The sequence below is a fragment of the Procambarus clarkii genome, chromosome 89 (genome assembly GCF_040958095.1).
Source record: "Procambarus clarkii isolate CNS0578487 chromosome 89, FALCON_Pclarkii_2.0, whole genome shotgun sequence".
NCBI classification, from domain to species: domain Eukaryota; kingdom Metazoa; phylum Arthropoda; class Malacostraca; order Decapoda; family Cambaridae; genus Procambarus; species Procambarus clarkii.
Window position 1 is genome coordinate 15,185,716 of NC_091238.1, and position 23,589 is coordinate 15,209,304.

The following is a 23,589-nucleotide window of genomic DNA, read 5'->3' on the forward strand; positions in this document are numbered from 1 at the left end:
AAGCCAGGGGGGTTTGGGCAAAATGTGACCCATCAACGTTTTCAGTAATTAGCATATTTTCGGTATAAAAAGTCGTAATTTGAAAATGAAAATAGGTGCAGAGAGTCAGAATTCGGCTCAAAAATCACGCTCAGGAGTCAAATTTCCGACATTTGAGATATTTTGAAAACTGAAGGGGGGTTTGGGCAAAATGTGACCCAACGCCGTTTTCAGTAATTAGCATATTTTCGGTATAAAAGGTCGTAATTTGAAAATGAAAATAGGTGCAGAGAGTCAGCATTCGGCTCAAAAATCTCGCTCAGGAGTCAAATTTCCGACATTTCACATAATTTGAAAACTGCAGGGGGGTTTGGACAAAATGTGACCCATCGCCGTTTTCAGTAATTAGCATATTTTCGGTATAAAAGGTCGTAATTTGAAAATGAAAATAGGTGCAGAGAGTCAGAATTCGGCTCAAAAATCACGCTCAGGAGTCAAATTTCCGACATTTGAGATATTTTAAAAACTGCACGGGGGTTTGGGCAAAATATGACCCATCGCCGTTTTCAGTAATTAGCATATTTTCGGTATAAAAGGTCGTAATTTGAAAATGAAAATTGGTGCAGAGTCAGAATTCGGCTCAAAAATCACGCTCAGGAGTCAAATTTCCGACATTTCAGATATTTTAAAAACTGCAGGGGGGTTTGGGCAAAATGTGACCCATCGCCGTTTTCAGTAATTAGCATATTTTCGGTATAAAAAGTCGTAATTTGAAAATGAAAATAGGTGCAGAGAGTCAGAATTCGGCTCAAAAATCACGCTCAGGAGTCAAATTTCCGACATTTGAGATATTTTGAAAACTGCACGGGGGTTTGGGCAAAATGTGACCCATCGCCGTTTTCAGTAATTAGCATATTTTCGGTATAAAAGGTCGTAATTTGAAAATGAAAATAGGTGCAGAGAGTCAGAATTCGGCTCAAAAATCACGCTCAGGAGTCAAATTTCCGACATTTCACATATTTTCAAAACTGCACGGGGGTTTGGGCAAAATGTGACCCATCGCCGTTTTCAGTAATTAGCATATTTTCGGTATAAAAGGGCGTAATTTGACTCAATTAAATTTTCTCAATTAAAGAAATAATAGAAAAGGTTTCTGCTGCTTAACTGTAATAGTGAACGGAGAGGTAGAGGTGCAATGGCGTCGTCTGCTACTTGCTGCAACGCGTGGGTTCAAGCATGGCGTGGGAACATAAAGACCACGACCGCTTACAACACAAGCTGAAATTTCAACTGAATATACTAGTTGTTTACACCTAATATCTAATATCCTCACTATGCCATAAAAGGAATAAATTTAATTCCTTATGGACGTACTTATTGTTTGGGGAGGTCGCGTAGCATAACGATGGACAGTGCACAGTACAAGGATATAAAGAGTACTCAATATAAACAATACTAAGGCACTTAACCTGCTGGTTGTCCACCGAAGCAATCCTAGATTGCTACTGGAGCACCTGCACGCTCCTAGGCCGATTAAATGCAAGGGCCTAACATAGTATTGATGGATATCGACTCTCCCGGGACGCACAATGTGATTGTTGGCGTCTCTAGCGAAGTAGCATGGCGAATAATAGTGCAGGGTTGCCAGAAGTAAATTGCGGAAAGTAGCGAGCTGACGGTCTAAAAGTAGCGGATTTATAATAAGAGTAGCCCAATCTTTTTTAGTGAATGATATGGGTTTTAAAGTAATATATTTTGATATATATAGTACACTACACGATGTTAATTGTTTTATTAATATTATTTCTGCACATACACACACACACATATTATATATATATATATATATATATATATATATATATATATATATATATATATATATATATATATATATATATATATATATATATCACTTATTCCCTTGTAACTTGTAACTCACTTGTAACACTTATATGCTGTGCTTCCTATTTTAACCTGCTATGTTAACTGAGATTCTTGTATTGTGATTTGTGTATTTGTACTCACTGAATTTGTGCGCCCCTTGAGGGACTTGAAGTAAGGGGGTAGAAATAGCCTAAGCTACTCTATCCCTTTGAGATGTATTTTTTTATTGTCTCAATAAACATACTTGAAGTGGACGTTAATGTTTTTTCAGCAGCTTTATTTCCTTAGTTTCCGAGCTGTTTTCTTTACCGTGTATGTTGTAATAAACTATTCCTATATTTACGATTGTTTCTCCCTGTGAAGATTATTAAACATTGGTGATTATAAGGGCGCGGAAGTTCAGCCTGGCCAGGGCCGCCAGCAGCCCTTGTTCCCGCCCTGGCAGCACCCAGTCTTTAATTTGGCACCTTTGTGGCACCTTTGTGGGACCTTGGTATAAGCCTAACATGTATATACATGTATACATTGGCTGCCTGTCCCCCTACACAATGATTTATTATTACCTATTATTTTATCATTTAATTTAAATATTAAATAAAAATAATTAATTTAATTATTATAGTAAGTACTTAATAATTTAATAATAAGTAGTAAGTACATAAAAATGATTAAAAAGTACAGTTTAGTCATATGAGATTCCTAGATTGGAATTCACTACCAAATTTCAATATATCCAAGTATTTTTAGTGTGAAATGCTGTTATTATATGCATAAATTGTTGTTTTAATAATATTACGCTTAACCACTTGGACTGGACGGTAGAGCGACGGTCTTGTTTCCTACAGGTCCGCGTTCAATCCCCGACCGCCCAAGAGGTTGGGCACCATTCCTTTCCCCCTTTCCATCTCAAATCCGTATCTAGACCCCTTCCGAGTGCTATATAGTTATAATGGCTTGGCGCTTTCACTTGATAGTTCCCCCACCCCCCTGAATAATATTACGAGAGCAGTATTTACGGGCCATTCATGCCCGTGCCACCTCTTGGGTGGCTTAATCTCCATCAATCGAGAGCAGTACGTCTTAACCAGACATTATATGATGATATCCTGAACAGTTGATAAATAAAAGCAATTGCGGAACTCCAGTATACTTATATTGGATATATATATACTGGATATACTAAATATACTAATAAATACTTATCATAAATGGTATAAAACCTTATCATCAGCCAAGGGATTTGTAGATCAGTGTTTAAAGGGAATTCCGAAGTAATAATAACACAGCTAATGCCATCTGTCGGCAGAAGAGAACACTATCAACTGGTTGGTCAACAGTGGCCATAAGGTACAGCTTACGCCATCTGTTGACATCAAATTACACTTATAACAAATTACCCCACAAAATACCACTAGCGCCATCTCTTTTTTTTCCAACGCACTATAAATAGCCAAACAGCAACCCATAAGGTGGGTTGTTGTGCTCGGGTAGGAAGTTCCAAGCTCCGCCCACAAATGGTATGGGGTGCATAATAAATGGCATATCATTGGTAGATATTCTTTGTTGACATTCACACAACAGCCAATCACAGGAAGGGATCAGCTAAAGGCTCCATCCACTTAATAAATCATCTTTATTCAGCACACCATCCTTGCTTATGACATTCTGCTTCAACTTTAATCTACCTAAAACGTGAAATGTTAAGTATTTAAAAATATTAATATAGTGATAATTAAATACTGCAGGATGTAACGAGTGTTACAGAAACATGGGCTGGTTACCTGACTTGTGACGTCATCAGTGGGAGTTGCCTCACGCAAATAATATCGGCGATACAATGCCTCCGTCCTCTTATTGGTCTACATTATTCAGTTAGATGGAAATTTCTGTCTTGTATAAAACAGAAATTGTTGTTATTTTGTACATCAACAAGGTTATTGAGCAAAAGGACGTATTTCTTATTTTGCATTTTATTCATATAAGCGTTTGCATTTCCCGCAACAGCCAATCACAGGAACGACGGGAGACATCTCCCGTCAAGCAGGGTGCAGTCGCACCTCCACAGATCTCCAGTATCATCTATTGATACTGGTAATGGCTCAAATGGGCCACCACTTACGAGCTATTTATGCCCGTGCCACCTTTTGGGTGGCTTCATCTTCATCTTAACACTTTCACACGGAAGACATCTCCCGTCATACAGGGTGCATTCGCACCTCCACAGATCTCCAGTATCAGCTCTCGATACTGGTAATGGCTCAAAAAGGCCACCACTTACGGGCTATTCATGCCCGTGCCACCTTTTGGATGGCTTAATCTTCATCAATCAATCACAGGAAGGTATTTGTTGGAAACTCTGCCTTCAAGTTGATTCCTAATGAACTCTAATAATAAATTCGTTTAATAAACGAGTATTTAGGGTCAAGCAACAGATGAACATTATAAGATAACGGTGTTTTAGCTTGCAGCTTCGTTAGACAGAATCCCTTGTCTTAATTTTAAAAATAAAGAACTAGAAAGCGTATTTTATTGCTAACTTTTCGAGAAATAAATCCCAGTCTCATATTTTCGAACATTTATGCATTGATTTTTTGGCATAAGTTCTTATCATAATCCCTTTTGCAATCTTAACACCAACTGGCTTGTATCTTGTAACTATCTTCGTTACTTAGCCTCAAAACCTTACATTTGTCTTACATATCCTCAACAGTAGATATAAAAAAGGTATACATACAAACATACACCAATTTATTACCATTCATCCATTATTAATTTCAAATGTAATGTATACTGTCTAGTTTATTCCTCTCGCTATTACTTGGTGCAATATTTGAAAGTTGTCTATTTATTTATCGATCTATCTATTATCTTGTATTTATATTTACAAGTTTCTGTGCTTGGAAGAAAACTCTGCATTGAATTGGGGCTTATTAAATATTATTAGTATTAATTAATATTTACAATTATTATTAATTACAATTATTTATAGCTTAGTTACTTTCATGTAACTCGCACTCGTACATTCTTCCCGATGATTGATTAACACATTTGTCAATCACACTGCACACATTTGTGAAGTGTGAATTTAATCCTTAAGTAAACAATAATCATAGTCTTAGTTAATTATGGGTTAAATGAGTCACAGAAGTTAACTAAGCTATGTATATATATTTTTTTTGTTTGCAGGGATATTCCTGCGCGGGCCCTAAGCCTCTGGCTGGCTCACTAAGTGTTGCTTGTTTCTGTTTTTTGGCGGAGTATGAGTATTTATGACTCGTAAGGTCGCTTCAGTAAGATTTTGCCATATGTGTTTAACAACTTCTTCTGCTCTGTTGAATCTAAGTTGAAATCTTAATGGGTTTGTAACTGTGCACTGTGTTAGATAATGTTCCAGTGGTCTGTCTGGCATTTCTCCACAGTGCTGACATTTCCTCTCATCTTCCGGAACCTGTAAGCCTATTTCCCATGCACATGGGTATCCAAGCGTGATGCGATGTAAGTGTACTTCTGTTGCTCTACTGCTCCCTTTCATCAAACTAAGTGGTTCGTAGTTGGTTGGATTCTTGTACCAACCCGCAGATCCTGATGTTGCAACTGCTGTGTTGTGGTCACTGTACATCTTTTGCATTGCTCTGTTTCTAATTACTTTCTTAATCTGTGATAGACTCTGTGGTATGTAAATGTCTACATTTCTTTTCTTAGTTGCAAGTTTTGCAGCTTCGTCTGCAATGTCATTTCCTATTATTCCCACATGACTTGGCACCCAGTTGATAAGTACCCGTCGGCCTTGTCGTTTGAGTGTTTGCATTAATGATGCAACATTTGTGATCAGATGTATGTTATCACATATGTGTTCTTGTAAGGTTTCAATGGCGGTTCTCGAATCTGTATGTATGATAACATGTTGTCGGTGTTCAGCAAGAGCATGTTCCAAAGCCTTTTGAATGGCTAGCATCTCTGTTTGTCAAGTCGAACACCCATTTGAGAGCTTCCAACTATTTACAGAGTTTCCTACTTTAACTGCAGCTCCGGTTTCTTGTCCCTGCTGGTCTACTGATCCATCTGTGAAGTAAGTGAAGCTGTAGGATGCCAAGTTTGCTTCTATATGCATCTGTGCAATATTACGTAGCAGATGAGGATTTGTCTGGTTCTTTTTTCCTTCAATAACCATTATCTTAAAGTCTGCTGGCACAGATTCCCAAGGGGCTTGCATAACAAATTCTGCATGTATTTCGTCGACACCCCTCTCAGTGACTGTGTTTGTTATATCGAATGTATAACAGTCACTATACATCTATAGTGAGTCACACGCGACCCATCCTCCGAATTGACAGTACGATTTAATACTAAGTGTATTAAGTACATTATCTTACTGTCATGAACAGTGCAGAATTGCACTTATGGGGCTGTTACATTTACCCAACCCCCTCCCCCGATTTAATTCTTCTCATTTTCTGTTAAGACACTCAGAACTTATAGATGAAGTTTTCAAATTTAATTAGCATGTCACACGTTTTAAATATCAAAAATTTCTCTTTCAGGTTTATTAAACAATATAGATTTTATACAAAATTTTAAAATATCCTAAGTTACTTTACAATTTATTGATATATTTTAGTTTTGTTTTATTAGTTTTATAAAACTGTAATATCAATATAGCTATAGGTTAAGTACTAATTGTAATTAAGAAGCAATAAAATTATTATCTTCAAAAACTAAGACGGTTAGGTGAGGTTGTGGTTTTCTATTCAGTTTTTCAGGTAAACTCAAATATTCACAATATATTTGACACTACGATTTCATACTAAGTGAAAATAAGTACAATTCCTAACTGCAATGAATAGTACATAATTGCACTTATTTGTCTTCTTACATTTACCACCCCATTTTTGGAGGACGGGTTGCACAGTTACTAGTCTTGCTGCACACCCACCCAACTGGGCGGCAGCTTTACAGTCATGTGCATGCATTACCTACAGTAAGCAAATTTTGGATTCTTCGCTAAGATTTCGGGCAGCACATCATTATGAATTAAGTACTTGCACATTTCTTGGACACTATTGATGGTGTTATCTCTAAATTCCGCGATTTTTTCACATTCCATTATATAAAGACGCAAAGTATGCGAATAGTTCTGCTGACAGAGTTTACATTTAGTCAAATCTACATCAGTAGATGCTACAAACACCCAGAGGTACTTGTAGCCGAGCCTAAGCCTAGCAGTGGTAACATCTAGAAGTCTGCTAACATTATTGGATGACCCATAGACGTGGAAATAGATGCATTAGGTGATAGGGAACGAATTATCATTTACAGCTTCGTCAGGAAGGTGGTTCCATGGTTTCCATGAATTTACTCGAGGGTGGCCCTCGGGCAAATTCAGGTATCTCTCTCTCTAGTGGTCTCGACGAGGACAAGAAGATTGTCTGGCTTGTCGAAGGCCCCTCCCATTTGTTTTGGGGATTTTATCGAGCAATGTTTTGGCATTTAATTACGACTTCGGCGGGTATGCGTTTCCACAACTTCATAATTCTATGGGTGAACACAAATATTTTCCATCCTTCAGTGTGACTTGTTGAGCTCGAAATCGTTGCTCCTTGTTCGTCTTACATCTTCTAGCCTTTTGAAGAAGTGTTCTCGATTAATATCTCCCAAATTGTTCAGTAATTTAAGTTTTGCTCAGAGCAGACTGTCATGTCTGCATGGTCCCTGTGGCCCTCAACCGTTCTTGGCACAGGAGCGGGGCTGTAACTGCTTATTTGTTGATTGATTGATTGATGAAGATTAAGCCACCCAAAAGGTGGCACGGGCATGAATAGCCCATAAGTGGTGGCCCTTTTGAGCCATTACCAGTATCAATAGATGATACTGGAGATCTGTGGAGGTGCGATTGCACCCTGCGTGTGCTTATTTGTGATTGATTGATGAAGATTAAGCCACCCAAAGAGGTGGCACGGGCATGAATAGCCCGTAAGTGGAAGATTTTTTTTGGAGTGAATGTGATCTTTGTGGTCGTGAAAGGATATACTCTGCGTGCTGTGCTCGCATTTAAATCATCAGTCTGTGGCTGCTATCGCGGGGTGCTTGTTTGTGTTGCATCTGATCCTAAATAATCATAATTGAGTTTCTTAACATTAATAGCCCAAATCAGCACATCTTGCTTTTAAATTAGCCCAAAAAGTAGCAAGTAGCGAATTAAAAAATTTGGGAGCGCGGGGCTCTCAAAAGTAGCCCAATTCGCTATTTGTAGCCCAATCTGGCAATACTGCTGGCAACAAGTCATTCCAGAGCCACGTCATCTCTCCTATCACGAACGGTTGAATGCATCTCCGTTTAGATGACCAAACCACACAAAAAAGAGGAAGAAAGGACGACGTTTCAATTTAGACCATTATCAAGTCGTATGGTCCAGGGAAGGAGCGAAATGTAGTCGTTTCTTCATCTTCAGATGAAGTAGAAGAAATTGAAATTGAAATTGAAATAAGTTTATTAAGGTAAAATACACACAAGTAGAAGAAGAAAATTCATTTTTCTTCATATCTTCAGCCACGTTCTTGTGACTCATCGTCTGCATCTCAGTTTCCTATTATGGCACCATTTTCTAAATAAAATGACTCAATTACAAACTTCAAAATGTGTGCAATCACCCTTAATTACGCTCAGAAATAGCACTCAAGCACCATATTTTAAATATCCATCGTCGTTTTGCAACTGCATGTCAACTTTGGGGACAAAATATGACAAACTATATCTGAGGCCAGTGTGGCGAGCCCCAGACTACACCTGGTGGCCGCGACGCCCACTCCCGGACCATATAGCTGCTGCTGGTCTGCTTGTCTGCCTGCTGGTGTCCTCTGCTGCTGGAGACAGAAGACTAAGTGTGCATGTTAGGAGTCTGCTGTATGAGGCGGTCGTTCCCCCAGTGCTGTCTGCCCCTTCCTGGGACGCTGCCACCTTGTCTTTGGCAAGTATAGGGTCTCTGCCAGTCACTGGTAATGACAGATAGCTCTATGAGCCCCTCCCACTCACCCTATCTCTTCCTGGGAGTTAACATTTCATGTCACATATTGTCCCGGAAGCTGTTGACGAGCAACTTCAATTTACCTGAGAGCCACAAACATTAGTGTCATCGATGAGGACAGGAAGCCGGCGACTTGTCGATGGTTCCCTCCCCTCCCTTCTCCATTTGCCATTTCTTTCTCTGGGGAACTCCAATTTCTTTAGTTTACCCCCCTGTTTATTGTCCTTTTACTTGCCAATGAGTACTTTCCTATCAATGATTACAGGGAAATGAGGTTTAGTTAATATGCCTTGCCTTGTTATGTTGAGCTAGGTTAGATTAGGTAGATTTAACAAATCTGTTGGAGAATCAACTTGTGTACAATGTGTCTTGTATTCCCCAAATAAATAGGTACTCGCTTCATCCAGCTTGAATCCAAGCTTGCTTCTCCATTCCTGTTTTGTAATACTGTACAGTGCTGCATTTAGCCCCAAAATTTTAGTTATTTACAAATAGGGATGAGTTAGGAATGGTTTGATCTGGATTTTTGAGGTGCCAATGTCATTATCAGAGTGTGAATTCTAAAATAATGATTGAAACATCACTACTAGAGACTAATAATATGGTATGTGTTACAGGTTGATTTTGAAAGTTGTCCTTTTAATAGCCATGGAACCGGTGGTAGTTGGAGAGCAAACCACATCTTTACCACCTTATCCACACCATGAAGATGTTGCCAAGCTTGCTGCCAGTCAGAACAACTTTACACGTGATTTATACTTGGTGAGTGATTTGTCTCAATAAGGGGTATATTATTTACTCGTATAGCTAGACTAGGACATTCCAGTTGGGATACTTTTTGCCTTTCGCAGGCCTAATAGGTATTATGTTAGAAATATGATTTTTAGATTTTTTTAATATGAAGTTTGTGTGTGTGTGTGTAATTACTAATTACCTAAGTTACCTAAGTGTAGTTACAGGATGAGAGCTACGCTCGTGATGTCCCGTCTTCCCAGCACTCTGTCATATAACGCTTTGAAACTACTGACGGTCTTGGCCTCCACCACCTTCTCCCCTAACTTGTCCCAACTGTCTACCACTCTGTTTGCGAAAGTGAATTTTCTTATATTTCTTCGGCATCTGTGTTTAGCTAGTTTATATCTATGACCTCTTGTTCTTAAAGTTCCAGGTCTCAGGAAATCTTCCCTATTGATTTTATCAATTCCTGTTACTATTTTGTATGTAGTGATCATATCACCTCTTTTTCTCCTGTCTTCTAGTTTTGGCATATTTAATGCCTCTAACCTCTCCTCGTAGCTCTTGCCCTTCAGTTCTGGGAGCCACTTAGTAGCATGTCTTTGCACCTTTTCCAGTTTGTTGATGTGCTTCTTAAGATATGGGCACCACATATTTGTCTCAATAAGGTGTGTGTGTGCGCGTGCGTGCAATATCTAAAGGTCTTCATGTGTCGGCTGGAATTTTTTTAAATAATGACGCAAAGATCCTCATTGTTATTGGATTAAGTTGCTTATAAATTGTCAATTTTAGAAACGTTTTAATGCAGTTAGTGGGAGTTGGAGGAGACTTCCAACAGAGTAATACAGTATTTTGAAAATAGTAGCTATTCCTCCACCTCGGCCCTCTCCCCTCTTGTAATATTATTGCTGTGTCAACACATGCTTCCCAGAGGAGCAGTTGTTTGGGCAAATTTTGTAGAATTGCAAAGGACTAAGAAGGAATTAAAGCAGAAAAAACATTTGTTTTCAATTGAACACTGGTAAGATTTCCATTATTAGGTACAGTAATTATGTAAGGCCATTATTTGAGAAGTGCTCTCACTTCTGTTTTTAAATGTATACATGGTATTATACTAAATTATATACAGTAATTTGGTAAGCTGTTCCACATACAGTATTTACCTTATGATTGAGGAAATTAAGTTTAAGTTTATGATTAAGTTTGCTTGTAGTCTTTGCTGCTCTATTGGCATTGTAGTTTTAAGAGTAGTAATATCTGTTTGGTTCTTTCCCACATTGTGCCTGAAATGCTCTGCGTGTTAGTTGCTTCAGGCATTGTACTTTCCCTACCCATGAATCTTACAATCTTGAATCCTATATACAGTATGTACTTTTGCTCAAGTAAAAATTATATTGTTATACTTTGCTTCTTGGGTAAGTGTCATCTGTAAATTTTTATATTGTACAGCATCATCCATTACTGATGTCATATACTGAAATAATGAAACCAATACCAACACTGGCCTCTGTAGTACAAAACTTAAAATATCCATCCAAGCTGATGCATTTTCATTTAGAACATCTATAATTTGTCCAGATAGAACATTTTCATGCCAACCGTAAGATATGACTGTCTTATCCATGTGCTTATATTTGTAAGCCTTTTTAGAGATGCATAATTAAATGCTCTACGAAAATTCAAATGCATACATTGTTATTGTTTTAAACTTATTAAAAGATGGTATAAAGAAGTTTCATCAAATGCAAATGGAACAGAGAACACCTGGGACACCCACCATTGAGCGGGGGTTAACTTAACCACACAAGGGACAAGGGTCAAACTAAGCTGTGATGACCGAAAAGAGCTAATGGGTAGAAGGCTAATTAAAGCCCCCCCCCAATGCTAAAGAGGTGGGAGTTGAAAACCTCCCATACTGCAAGCCTTAAGACACTACTCAGAAGCCCCTTGCATAATGAATCATAAAGCTGGCAAAACTCGCTAGGTGTCTACCCACAGTGCGTCAAAGTTGAATTACAAAATGGCTGGCATGAAGTACCAAGCCGATCTGATCCCTTCACCAATGAGGCATAGGGCCGCTGAACAAGAGTGGAATGCGGAGGCATCACTATGGCCCGAGAACCTGGCACCTCCAGATGGCTTCTCAGAACAGAAAAAAGCAGGTTTGGAACTCTGGAAGACCACCCCAGGGCAGCAGGGACAAAACCCTGCTGCATAACATGCAACTGAGTGGCCACAGCCAACAAAACAGCAGTCAGGAAGAAGAGAAAGTGGAGTGCTTACCAGAGAAAGGGACCGAGCCAAATCTAAAATGCATTTCTTAAAAAAAAAATTGTCATTAATGTCAATATTATCACTTGTTAACAAACAAAGAATTAAAATTCTTTTTTTTTTCAACAGAAACTGGCCAAGACAAATTCTGGAAATATTTTCATCTCTCCCTTCAGCATCATGACTGCATTGGGAATGACACATTCTGGAACTGCTGGTAACACTGAGAAAGAGGTCCAGTCTGTTATGCACCTTTCTCAAGACAAAGAAGCAATTCATAATGCCTTTCAAGATATTATAACAGATCTGAAGGTAGGAAATGTTATTAGGTATACAGTACCCTGAATAATTCTAGTTTTCCAAGTTTCTACCCTGCAAATACACAACGTAACTGTACCTATTTTATGCTTATTACAACTTGTAATAAAGGTGCTACAGCTTGTTATAACTTTTTATGATGTAGTAGAACATTGTTACAACTTGCTATATTGGTTGTTATAACTTGTTAGATGTTAAAACCTGTTAAAAAATGACACAATGTTAAAAAATGTACAATGTTAAAAAAACGTCATAGTTTTATTGTGTTTCGCAGGTATTCAGTCTCTAAGACAGTGTTTATCGACTTTAAAATTTGTAATACTGTACATGTGTAGGAATTATAAATGACAAATAAGCTTAAGGACCAGTACTTAAGGTAAGCTAGGTATGGACATCCTGTTTGGTATCCCTGGTGGTTCAGGTTTTGCTGACTTGACTGTATAATCTGGCTGGCTTGTGTTGTAGAAGCTGGGCCAACATCCTCTGCAACAGAATGTATGATGGATTGAATGGGATTGGTCGTTATTATTTCATTCGCCAAGTTGCTGTACTGGAGTTCATCAAATGAGGACCACTAACATTAATGGTCTCGACGAGGACAGGAAGCCAGCAGCTTGTCAGAGGTCTCCCCCCCCCCCCCCCCCATTTACCTTGTACAAGACAGAATGTAGTCCCACACGTAACATGGACTGAAACATCACTTTCATTGGATTGGATTATTTGAACAGGTTCTATTCTTGTTTTTATTGTGTAGTAAATATTAATTAGTCAAGAATCAGGAAGAATATTTTTCTCAATTTGTATGTCTTTACAGGATGAATCAACTGACTATGAGCTCAGGACATCAAACATGGCTTATGTATCTGACAAAATGACTGTATTGAGTGACTTCAGCAACACCCTAAGAGAGAAGTACCTTAGCTCCTCGAACACTGTAAATTTTGCAGACAGTGAACGGGTACGGAAGGAGATTAATACTGCTGTGGAGAAGGAAACAAACTCCCGCATTAAGGATCTTATTCCTTCAGGTATTGACACATTCATGTTATAAATGGACATAATATGCAGTAATATTGAATATTTTGTAACCTGCATGGCTTTGTCATGTAAACATATAAACTTAGAATTAATGTGGTAAAAGAAAAGGTTAGTTTTTTTTTTTTATAAAGACCATAGAAAAGACGGTGGATTGAAGGACTGTTTTAATAAAGGTACACTAATAATTTTATGCTAAAATCTTGTAAATATTAGTGCTTTGGTGGTTTTTGTATATTCCCGCTAAGTAGAACAGTGACTTAAGTGTTACAAAAAATTAATACTGTACTAAGTTAATAATTTTAACTGTCCTGAGCTAGTTAGCCATATACAATAAATGTGCACTAATGTTAAAGCATGAAAGCTTTTGAATATGCGGTGGATTAGGTATAGTTCATTGTCCTTCCAGTTCAGTGCACAGTATTATTTTACACGTTTGTTCCTTTTAATTCACTTTAAAACTGTATTAAAAGATTTTCATTCTGCCACTTCCATAGGAATACAGTTCATTGTGAGTAAAATATCAGTCTGGCAGGATTGACCTATGACAAAGGTTCCACAATATTTTCCTTGTCCTTGCAAGGCCATAAAAGATTCTTGGGAGTCACTGGAGGTAGTATTAAGCTAATCTCAAATAACATTACAGAGCTGCCCTTGATATCACTCGTATAACTGCCAGTGATAGACCGTACTCGACCAATAACCTTGCATGTTGGCCTTTTAACACCCAACACCAGGTAGCAATACTGCTTCCAACCCCAGCATCATGCAACCAATTCACCCTCACACTTCCTAATTGTCTATGGTAGCCAGATAGGTGAAGATAACGTTAAATATTTTTAGCGTACTTTTTTTGCACTTGGTTTAGACCTTGGTATCCTTCAAGTGCAAGATGATTGGGTATAAGATGAGGTCAGAAGACTAATAATGTGTGGTGGCTACAGGTGGTTGGTAACAAGTTGTGACTTTATTTCAAGTTTATTCTACTTGGTTCATGGCTTCATTTGTCCCTTCTGTTGAGGGCCTTTTATGAAAGTTGTATTTATAAACAGCCTACCTCCTACTTTTTGTGACCAGGAACCAATGGAAAATAACTCATTGAAGCTTTCAAATCCTCCCAAAGACCGAGCTAGAATGGCAATATATGGGAAAGAGGAGGCAGGAGTAGGCTTTAGCACTCCAAACAACGGCCCCACAAGGGTAAAACTGAGATGGAAGGCTTGTGAGCCCCATCTGGGAAATTGAAGCCTCTTAACAAGCAGAGTAAGCTGAAAGGGGGAAGTGTGTTGTAAGCATGAGAGGATGAAGTCTTTGGCCTGATCAAAACAAGGTATGGAACAAAGAGCAGGAATTTGCCTCAAATTCCTTTTCAAAACAGGAGATCTCGGGGCCCTCTCAGGCTAGGCAAACAAGGCTGCAACAGAAAAAAATGAAGCACAAAAACTGCAGCCCAAGGTGACTCCCTATTATGGAAGCCCACTCTACAGAGAAGAGTATGTAGTGTATGCACATAAAGCCTCGGTCTTGATACAATGGGGAAGGACAAGGATAGCCATGGAATAAATATATAAAATGTAATGCAAGTTGTGTTGCTACTCCTTGTGCAAACATCTAGCTGAGATGGCCGGCATGTAATCTTTCCGAGACTACATGCACAAACTGGAAGTGTGTAACTAGACTCGATCACCAAAGCACCAGCGAGTTGAAGCCTTGGGTACCAAACAGCCTCAAAGGAGATAACTGTTAGTTGTTGGTCCTTGCAATTGGCATGTTGGAATGGAAACACTTTGAAATGGATTGCAAAGTCCAAAGGTGCACAAAGTGACTAGGCATTATTCTGTGAAGTGTATAGCATGCATATAGCACGGACTGTCTCGGGAATAACAAAACTTGATCTACATCAAGGCTGCATACTTGAAACAAATGCTGGCACAATGTGAGGGGTAGCTAGTTTCTTCAGAGATGCTCTGTTTAGTTTGGAGGATATGGTGATTGGATGTGGATTTTTTCTTTAGCTTTCTTTTTTTAATACTACTTTCCTATGTTTCATGAGGTAACAATATAATGTTTTATTTTCTCATTTCAGGAATGTTGAATGATTTGACAAAAATGGTGCTAGTAAATGCAGTGTACTTTAAAGGCTTATGGGAACATCAGTTTGAGGAATCTGATACATATGATCAGGAGTTTTGGTTATCGGAGAGCAAGAGCACCAATGTGCCAATGATGCACATTACAAAGCAGTTTCGCATACAGCACAACAAAGATCTTGGAGCAATGCTTCTTGCAATGGACTATAAGGCTAGTAATATCCAACATTTGCATTTATTTGTACGTAGGCAGTAGTGGTTAACGAAAAGCATAGCTCTGACAACAGTGTAAACAACGGTACAAAAGTTGAGAGTAGACTTTAAAAGAGAAAAGGTGAGGCCAGAAAAATGAGGGACTATGCATGTCACAGTTCATATTTTTATAGTATCTATAGCAAGTGGGGTTACATTACTTAATTTTCTTAAGTGTTACTGGTTGATGGCTGCAGATTCTCTGTACTTTCTTTTAACCCATAGACAGTGGCTATAGAAAATTAATCATACCTGCCTATGTTTTGCCTATGTGCAAAAAAAAAAAAAAATACAAACAATAATTGTTTCATTATAAAATTATAAATCTGTATGAAAATGTAAGAAATGCAAAAATAAGTGAATATTTATAGTTTCACTGGGTAGAGGCACTCTGGAAGGGTGTGTTGTGGGTGGGTGGTGCCCGTCAACACCCGGTGCCCAACTCTGCTGATGCTCTCTGTGTTATCCTCGGATGTTTCACCGATAGTTTATCAATTACAAGTGTGTTGAATAACTTGATAAATCACAATTCACATAAAACAATTATTTCAATAACACATGTAGTTTCAATTGATGATTGGGTTACCTGGTATACTCCATTACAACCAGAGAGTGGTGAGAAGGATATGAACATAATATACCATGGTGTTGGGCTTAGGGTGATGACACATGGCCTAATTGGTACCATATGAGGGAGAGTATAGTGTGAAAGAAAGGAAGGAAGGAATTAATTATCAGAGAAAAGCGCCAAGTCATTATGACTATATAGCACTGGGAACGGATCAGGATAAGGATTTGGGATGGGACGGGGGGAAGGAATGGTGCTCAACCACTAGGACGGTCAGGGATTGAACACCGACCTTTATGAAGTGAGACCGTCGATATACTGTCCAGTCCAAGTGGTGAAAGCCATAAGCCACCAGTGTGGTGTGCACAAATGACAGCAAGCTCCTAGTACATGTAACCATGAAATGGTAGGATTTTTTTCATGGGTCCAGTTAAACTCCATTGCATCCACAGAGCTATTATATTCATATTTCCATCATGCATGTAAAACCCAGACATAATTGTTTAAATCGTCATATGATAACTGCATTACCCCATGAATCAACCAATGACAATAACCACTGTCTAACGGTTAATGTTTTTTTCTTTTTGAATATGATTTTAACATCTTTAAAATCTGAGATATTGTTCCTGGTTTGTGTGTGGGGCTCAAGCATCATTGGTGTTAACTCGACATGGATAATTATATTCATAAATCTTTGCATTCAAGTTTGGATGTTTCTCCTATTTATACATTGTCACAATAACTACAAGGTGTTGTGTACTTTTTCTAGTTCTGCTTCTGATGTGTTGAGTGTAGCACTTGTTTGTTTTGTGGACATCTACCAATATGGGATTTTATGCACTTGCTGTTGATTTGGTTGCTGTTTGTCTTTGGGAGAAAAAAGTCATCATTCTGGTATAAATTTGTTGGTGTTACTGTGGATCATCTTTGCTCACATCTTGCATTCCCTAATGAAATGTGTAGAGCACTTTTGGTTTATGAAGGAACAGGCGATACATGGGCACTTGTGTTCAAGAAACTGTTGTCCAACCACTTGGACTGGACATTAGAGCGATGGTCTTGCTTCTTGCACGTTGGCATTCAATCCCCGACCTTCCAAGAGGTTGGACACCATTCTTTCCCCCATCCCATCCAAAATCCTTATCCTAATCCCCTCCAAGTGCTATAATTGCAATAGCTTGTGGGAATGGATCCAATTGCTATGCATTTTTGGGGACCAAGACAAACGGTTTGCTTTTTGCTTGTCGGTGTCTTTGTTGTGTTCATGGGTTCTCGGTTGGTGCTCAGATGTACTCGCCTAGTTGTACTCGCCTAGTTGTGCTTGCGGGGGTTAAATTCTGGCTCTTTGGTCCCGCCTCTCGACTGTAAATGCATTATGTGGATGTAGTGTGGGAGCAGAGGTCTTGGGCTTTTGTGTTGTCCCTGGTTGGGGTGTTTAGCTCGGAGCTCTCCCGGTCTTGTTCTCTTTGCCTCATGGGGGTATGTTGTGGAATTTTAGTGGATCTTCCCAGTTTTCTGGCCTTCCTGTGGGCTCGTATTCTTTCCTTCCCTCTTGAATGGGGGGAGAGGGAGTTGTGCCCAGTGTTCCCAGTGTTTTCTCTAGGAGGATGCTTGGTACCTTTTGTCTGGTCATGAATTGGTAAACAACTTGCCAACTTAAAAAGTTCTCAATCATACCTTAAAATTTTGGTTTTAGTAGTGCACATTCTTGATCTATTGTTATCCACTTTCATGGGATGGGGAGGTATCAACTTACAAGAAACAGAATAAAAAATAGGAAAGGAAGAATAAAGATATGAAAAAGACCACATCTATTAGCCATATTTTCTACACTACATAGGCTACTGCAGCATCAGATACAGCCAGCAACATCACTCCAACAATACATCCACAGCAGCACCCCACTGCTTCACAGTCGGATGTAAAGGGCTTTCTGCCAATTGTCACTTGAAAATGTTCAACATTCAATCTTAACAACTTGACCCTATACAGCCTTATTCAAACCCATTCTCTTGGACTGTTTACTTTTTCGTCTTTACTTCCTCACACTTGGACCATTTAGCAGTCTCCGTAGTGTAGTGGTAAGACACTCGCCTGGCGTTCCGCGAGCGCTATGTCATGGGTTCGTATCCTGGCCGGGGAGGATTTACTGGGTGCAATTCCTTAACTGTAGCCTCTGTTTAACGCAACAGTAAAATGTGTACTTGGATGAAAAAACGATTCTTTGCGGCAGGGGATCGTATTCCAGGGACCATAGGATTAAGGACTTGCCCGAAACGCTACGCGTACTAGTGGCTGTACAAGAATGTAACAACTCTTGTATATATCTCAAAAAAAAAAAAAAAAATTTCTGTCCATCTCGTGTAGTTACAAATTCACATTTGCATAAATTAAAGGTTTTCTACTTGTATTTCTATATATTATTTATAATGACCATGAAATATTATGAATTAACAATCACCACTGCTGCCTGTCTGCCTGTGTATGTGTCTATCTCCTAACAGGTCTGGTTTGTTTTATCAGAGTGTCACTTTGTTGTTAAATCTTCTACAATTCTTCCTGCTGTACCATGAGAAAATATTGAAGCTATTCTATACCATACTTCCACAATTTTGGACAAATATATTTTAAATCTAATTGCTAAACAAAAATATCAATTTTTTTTTAATGAAGTGTCTTTCTAGGGATCTAGGATAAGTATGGTGTTTGTGTTGCCGGATAAGCGTGATGGACTAGTAGAGGTAGAGGCAAAGCTGGCAACCACAGATCTCAATAATATTGACAAGAAGTTGCAGAGGGTTAAGGTGGAAGTCTGCATACCTAAATTCAAGCTGGAAGAATCTCTTGATTTGGTTGACCATCTGAAGGAGGTAAATTTTTTAGTTACTGTTTGTAGTTAGTACTAGTTCAAAATATGTATACGTCATCTTCCAAAATCCTCCATATGAGGAATTCAGTAATTTTAAATAATGGGTAACTACTTCTATTGGATAACGAATCCAAAATTTTTATTAAGCGATTCATTATCATTATTGCAATTAAATGTGTGTGTGTGGGGGGGGTGTGATATTTTATTACTGTAGTAATTTCCAGTCGATCACATTTTTTCCTTAATTTTTGCTATTTTTCAGCTTTTTAGTAGTAAATATAAAAAAATAAATTATTAATGTTTTAATTGTGCTTTTACTGTACCATAAATTATATAGTTGTTTTCATTCATAGACATACTGTTAGTGCACATCTACTAATCATGTTTTTTCTGAGTAGGGTGGCCTTACCTTAATATCACTACATGTTCTCCAGTGCAACAGTCTGGAATCATCCCAGCTTTGACACTTGTATACACACTAACTAGGCCTACCTTGAGGTTACCTTGCGATGATTTCGGGGCTCAACGTCCCCACGGCCCAGTCCTCGACCAGGCCTCGTTGCTGGACTGGTCAACCAGCCTGTTGGATATGGCTGCTTGCAGCCTGACGTATGAATCACAGCCTGGTTGATCAGGTATCAGTTCTGTAGTAAAGGCCACTAAAGTAAAGGAAGGAAGGGAGGGAATAAGTTAAGGCAGGCAGGCCACTAACAATTCATGAATGCCTTCTGGGGACTAGGACATGATATGGCCTACTCGGAAGCTTTGCGGAGCCTAGGAATTGGTGAACACAACAGAAACTAGGGATAAGACCACTATAATGGTACAGTGCTCTGAAACAATGACTGTATAGACAAGTTTGTAAATTGGACTTTTACTCCATAAACTCTCATTACTATTGCAGAATCACTGCCTTAAACACATACATGCCACTAGGTGGCTCCCCGAATGGTGTAAGAGATGGATTAGATATCACTTCATAAAGGTATTTATTAGATATCAACTCGCTCAATGACAAAGTTAAGCACAGTTGAAACTTGCTTTGCTCCCCTACGGGCTGAGACTGACCGTTATGTTAAAATACAAGACGTGTACAGTATAGGTAAACAGGGAAGGGAAATAAATATAAATAAAAATTGGACTTAATTACAGAAGGATGGATATATACTTTAACTGGGCCCCAAGCATGCTATTCTGGTGTGGAAATATTGACTATACTGTATAATGAGTACACACACATAATGAATTAGCAGAAATGAGGCAAATATGCATTGTAGTAGTCACTTATCAACACTGGCCTGGCCTTGGACAGGTGTATATAATAATCAAAATAAAATGGTACCAACAGATGCAATATAACAGGAAGAAGCACAAGAATCTCTCCTCTTCATAGGGAGGGTAGATAATGCTTAGATGAGCATACGAACTTGAGTAGAATCTAATAAAGGAACCTCCCATAACACGACATGTACACCTGTACATGTTGTTTGTATGGGTTCCTATATATACAGTACTCGGTCACTGTTTTAGTCAATTAGGTATACATAAGCAGTTAATCCATACTTTAACTAAAGTGAAACAGAGAACATAAAATCCATCTAACTTGAATATTGCAGCCTTATCTGTATGGCGAGTCTACAAAATTGTCACCAAGAATTCATGAACTCTGACCCCCTCATCTAGCTTCCTCTCGATATGAAACAAAGACGACGATTTATTTATTTTTTTTATTTTTCCTTATGATAGTTGCACACCAAGGGCAAACAGCCTGCACAATTTAATATTTAGAGCCAGGCAGAAGCTTAGAGGCCATGCAGGAACATCCCTAAAAAATTATATAATTTAAGATTGCTTAGATAAAATTTATTTGATAAGATTTAGGGATAACTTTAAAAAGTTTAATAGTTAAATGTCTTATTTTTTTCCAGATGGGAATGAGAGACTTGTTTGATATCAAAAGTTGCAACTTGTCTGGGATCACAGGCAGCAATGATTTGTTTGTTTCTAATGTGGTTCACAAAGCGTTCCTGGAGGTCAATGAGCAAGGCTGTGAAGCTGCTGCAGCTACAGGTTAGTCCTTGTATATAGTCTGTATTTAGTCTTCCTCTCACTCCTACAGTGAACTTTTATTGCTGATGGCTTGTTAATACCTGTACAGTATTTAATTACAAATGGCTACAAACCTTTAAAATTTAGTTATCAAAATCTAGCTTACATGCTGTATTTCTAAAAAAAATGAATTTGTATGAAAAAAGCTACATTGGAAATAGCTATATGCTTTTTATTCCAATTCCAACATGATTTCTTACACACATGGCATCATAAACCTTACAAGGCTGCATTTCTAATATTTGCCTTATTTGACAGCTTGGACAGTACTTTGAAACCCTGATGTACTTGTAGGCTGGTTGAACAAAGTGTTAATAAGTAGATGTTTCTCTATCATTATTAAGAATAGATTTATTTTGGGTCATGTTTTGTCTATAAAAGTTACCATTGTACCTTGACCCTGACTAAGGTTGCAACCAAAGGGATCATGATCATGCTCATGAAGATCTTTATTCTTAAGTTCTGTTTATCGTTAATTTTCTCGACAAACTATGTATCAGCTACAGTGTTATGTTTTTAGTTGAAGCAATTCATACAGTGTTGAAACATTATTTAATGGCCTTTACATACAGGAATTATAAGCTTTGTATAAAATTGAACATATGTAACTTATCCATTAAAATTTACCATGAAATTAATATCCAAGCTTATAGAGCAAACTCTTAAATAGTGATTTTTTTTTATTTAAGCTGGTTGATTTAATGTACTGTTAATGATCATATCAAAATATTAAATAATTGTTTATTTTTTCCCATTTAGGTATGGTAATAATGAAAAGAAGTCTGCCAATGCCTCCTCCACGCTTCATTGCTGATCATCCCTTCTTGTTCTTTATTAGAGATCAACAAACAGGATTAATTTTGTTCAGTGGCAGATTTGTTCTCCCTGAACACATGCCATCTAAAGATGAACTTTAATCATTATTAATTTTTAATTGTTCTGGGAATTGTTTATTTACAATGTAACTAAAGCTATGACAACTGGAATGCTAGTTTTTTTTATCTTTTAAAGCTCCGTATTTATAAACCTTGGAGGTTTTAACTCCTGAAGTGCAGCTGTGAAAGATGCCCCCCCCCCAAAAAAAAAAATTAATAAACACGAATGTAAGTATTTTTTGTGCATTTTGAGAAGAGACAGAGGGTAATTTAGTCTGTGGACTCGTACGACGCAGTACAGTATTGCCACCTTGCCATTTCATGGAGAGCCACGATGACTGTCTGATGGTTTATATGTTTGCCATATCACTTTTGTTTACACAATGGGAATAACTTTATTTTAGTGGGTGTTGTAACCCACTCTTTTGCTGCTGCTTTGTCTGGTAATGTCATTCAGAAATATATTTAAACATTGGCAGGAAGGACTAAATTGTGATTTGACAAACATGATCTAATGTTACACAATAATTTTATTGCATAGTAAGCCATTAAAAACAACAAATATTTTCATGGGTCTAGGTTAACATCATTACATCCATATAAGTGTATTATGTCCATACGACCATATGACCAAACTTCATTTGTGTAAAAACCTGGTGACGAGCTAAAATCGGTGATAACTGCGTTCCCTTTGAATTCGATTCTTAACAGTGCGGTTATCGTATGTTAATTTACATTTCCCTCGTTTAAATATTAACACTTATCACATCCAAGTAACGGTATTGCCGTCCTAAAATCAATAAACGTAGTTTGCGGGAAAACGGCAATGCTGTCCAAAATTTAAATATTTTGAAACATTCCATTTGTTAAATTATTATGGGGCTGGTTTTAAAATGTGCAGCAACATATTCCCATTCTCTGTGGCTATACATAATTTTGTTATACAAGTACTACACAACGATAAAAAAAAAAAAAAAAAAAAAAAATTCCTCCAGTTCCATGAAGTAGTCATTTGGTCACTAGTGTACTTTAAGTATTGACCTCTCAAAAATGACATCAAACATGCTGGTGATGAACATGATGGTTCTACTAGGTCCAGGTGTGAGGTAGCCACTCTTCTTTACTTTATCTTATGAGAACTGTTATCAATACCATGTGTGTTCTTATATGTAGATAAGTTTGATACCAAATTGAACGATGTAGCACGAAAAGTGAGGTAAGAAAGCTGAAAGAGTATGGACATTGGAGTGTGGCGGTGAGCTGATGGACAACGTTCGGCCTACCTTGGGGTTGCGCAATGGCCCGCCCGCCCACCCTGGCACTGAAAGTGTCTAGTGTTACAGGACATAGGGGATTTTGTGTTGTAGGTGAGAGTGCATTACATTACCCAATAAACATTGCCTCAGACCCACTGCTCTCATCTTTGTTAGACTTCTAGTATGGATTAACATTTTCCCATCATCCTTCCTGTGCATTCTAACATCCAGGAGAACCTCTTGTGTGGGAACTATCTTGTCATTTTAGGTTCAGATAGATGCAGTCTTTGCAACAGTCTCATGATTGTAGAATCTGTTGTC

At 38.2% G+C, this 23,589-nt stretch overlaps 1 protein-coding gene across 2 annotated transcripts; it reads left to right on the forward strand.

Annotated features, from left to right (window-relative positions):
- The first annotated feature begins 8,114 nt into the window (after positions 1–8,114).
- On the forward strand, positions 8,115–22,123 carry LOC123773319 (leukocyte elastase inhibitor). 2 transcript variants are annotated; one of them, XM_045766938.2, is made up of 8 exons: positions 8,115–8,360; positions 9,505–9,649; positions 12,023–12,205; positions 13,026–13,239; positions 15,333–15,547; positions 18,844–19,029; positions 20,957–21,098; positions 21,897–22,123. In XM_045766938.2, exons 2-8 carry the CDS (start codon positions 9,536–9,538, stop codon positions 22,052–22,054), a joined length of 1,212 nt encoding a protein of 403 aa, XP_045622894.1. In that variant the 5' UTR covers positions 8,115–8,360; positions 9,505–9,535; the 3' UTR covers positions 22,055–22,123. The 2 variants fall into 2 exon arrangements, with proteins under 2 accessions (XP_045622894.1, XP_045622893.1); XM_045766937.2 differs by lacking the exon at positions 8,115–8,360 and adding an exon at positions 8,617–8,830.
- Positions 22,124–23,589: the final 1,466 nt, after the last annotated feature.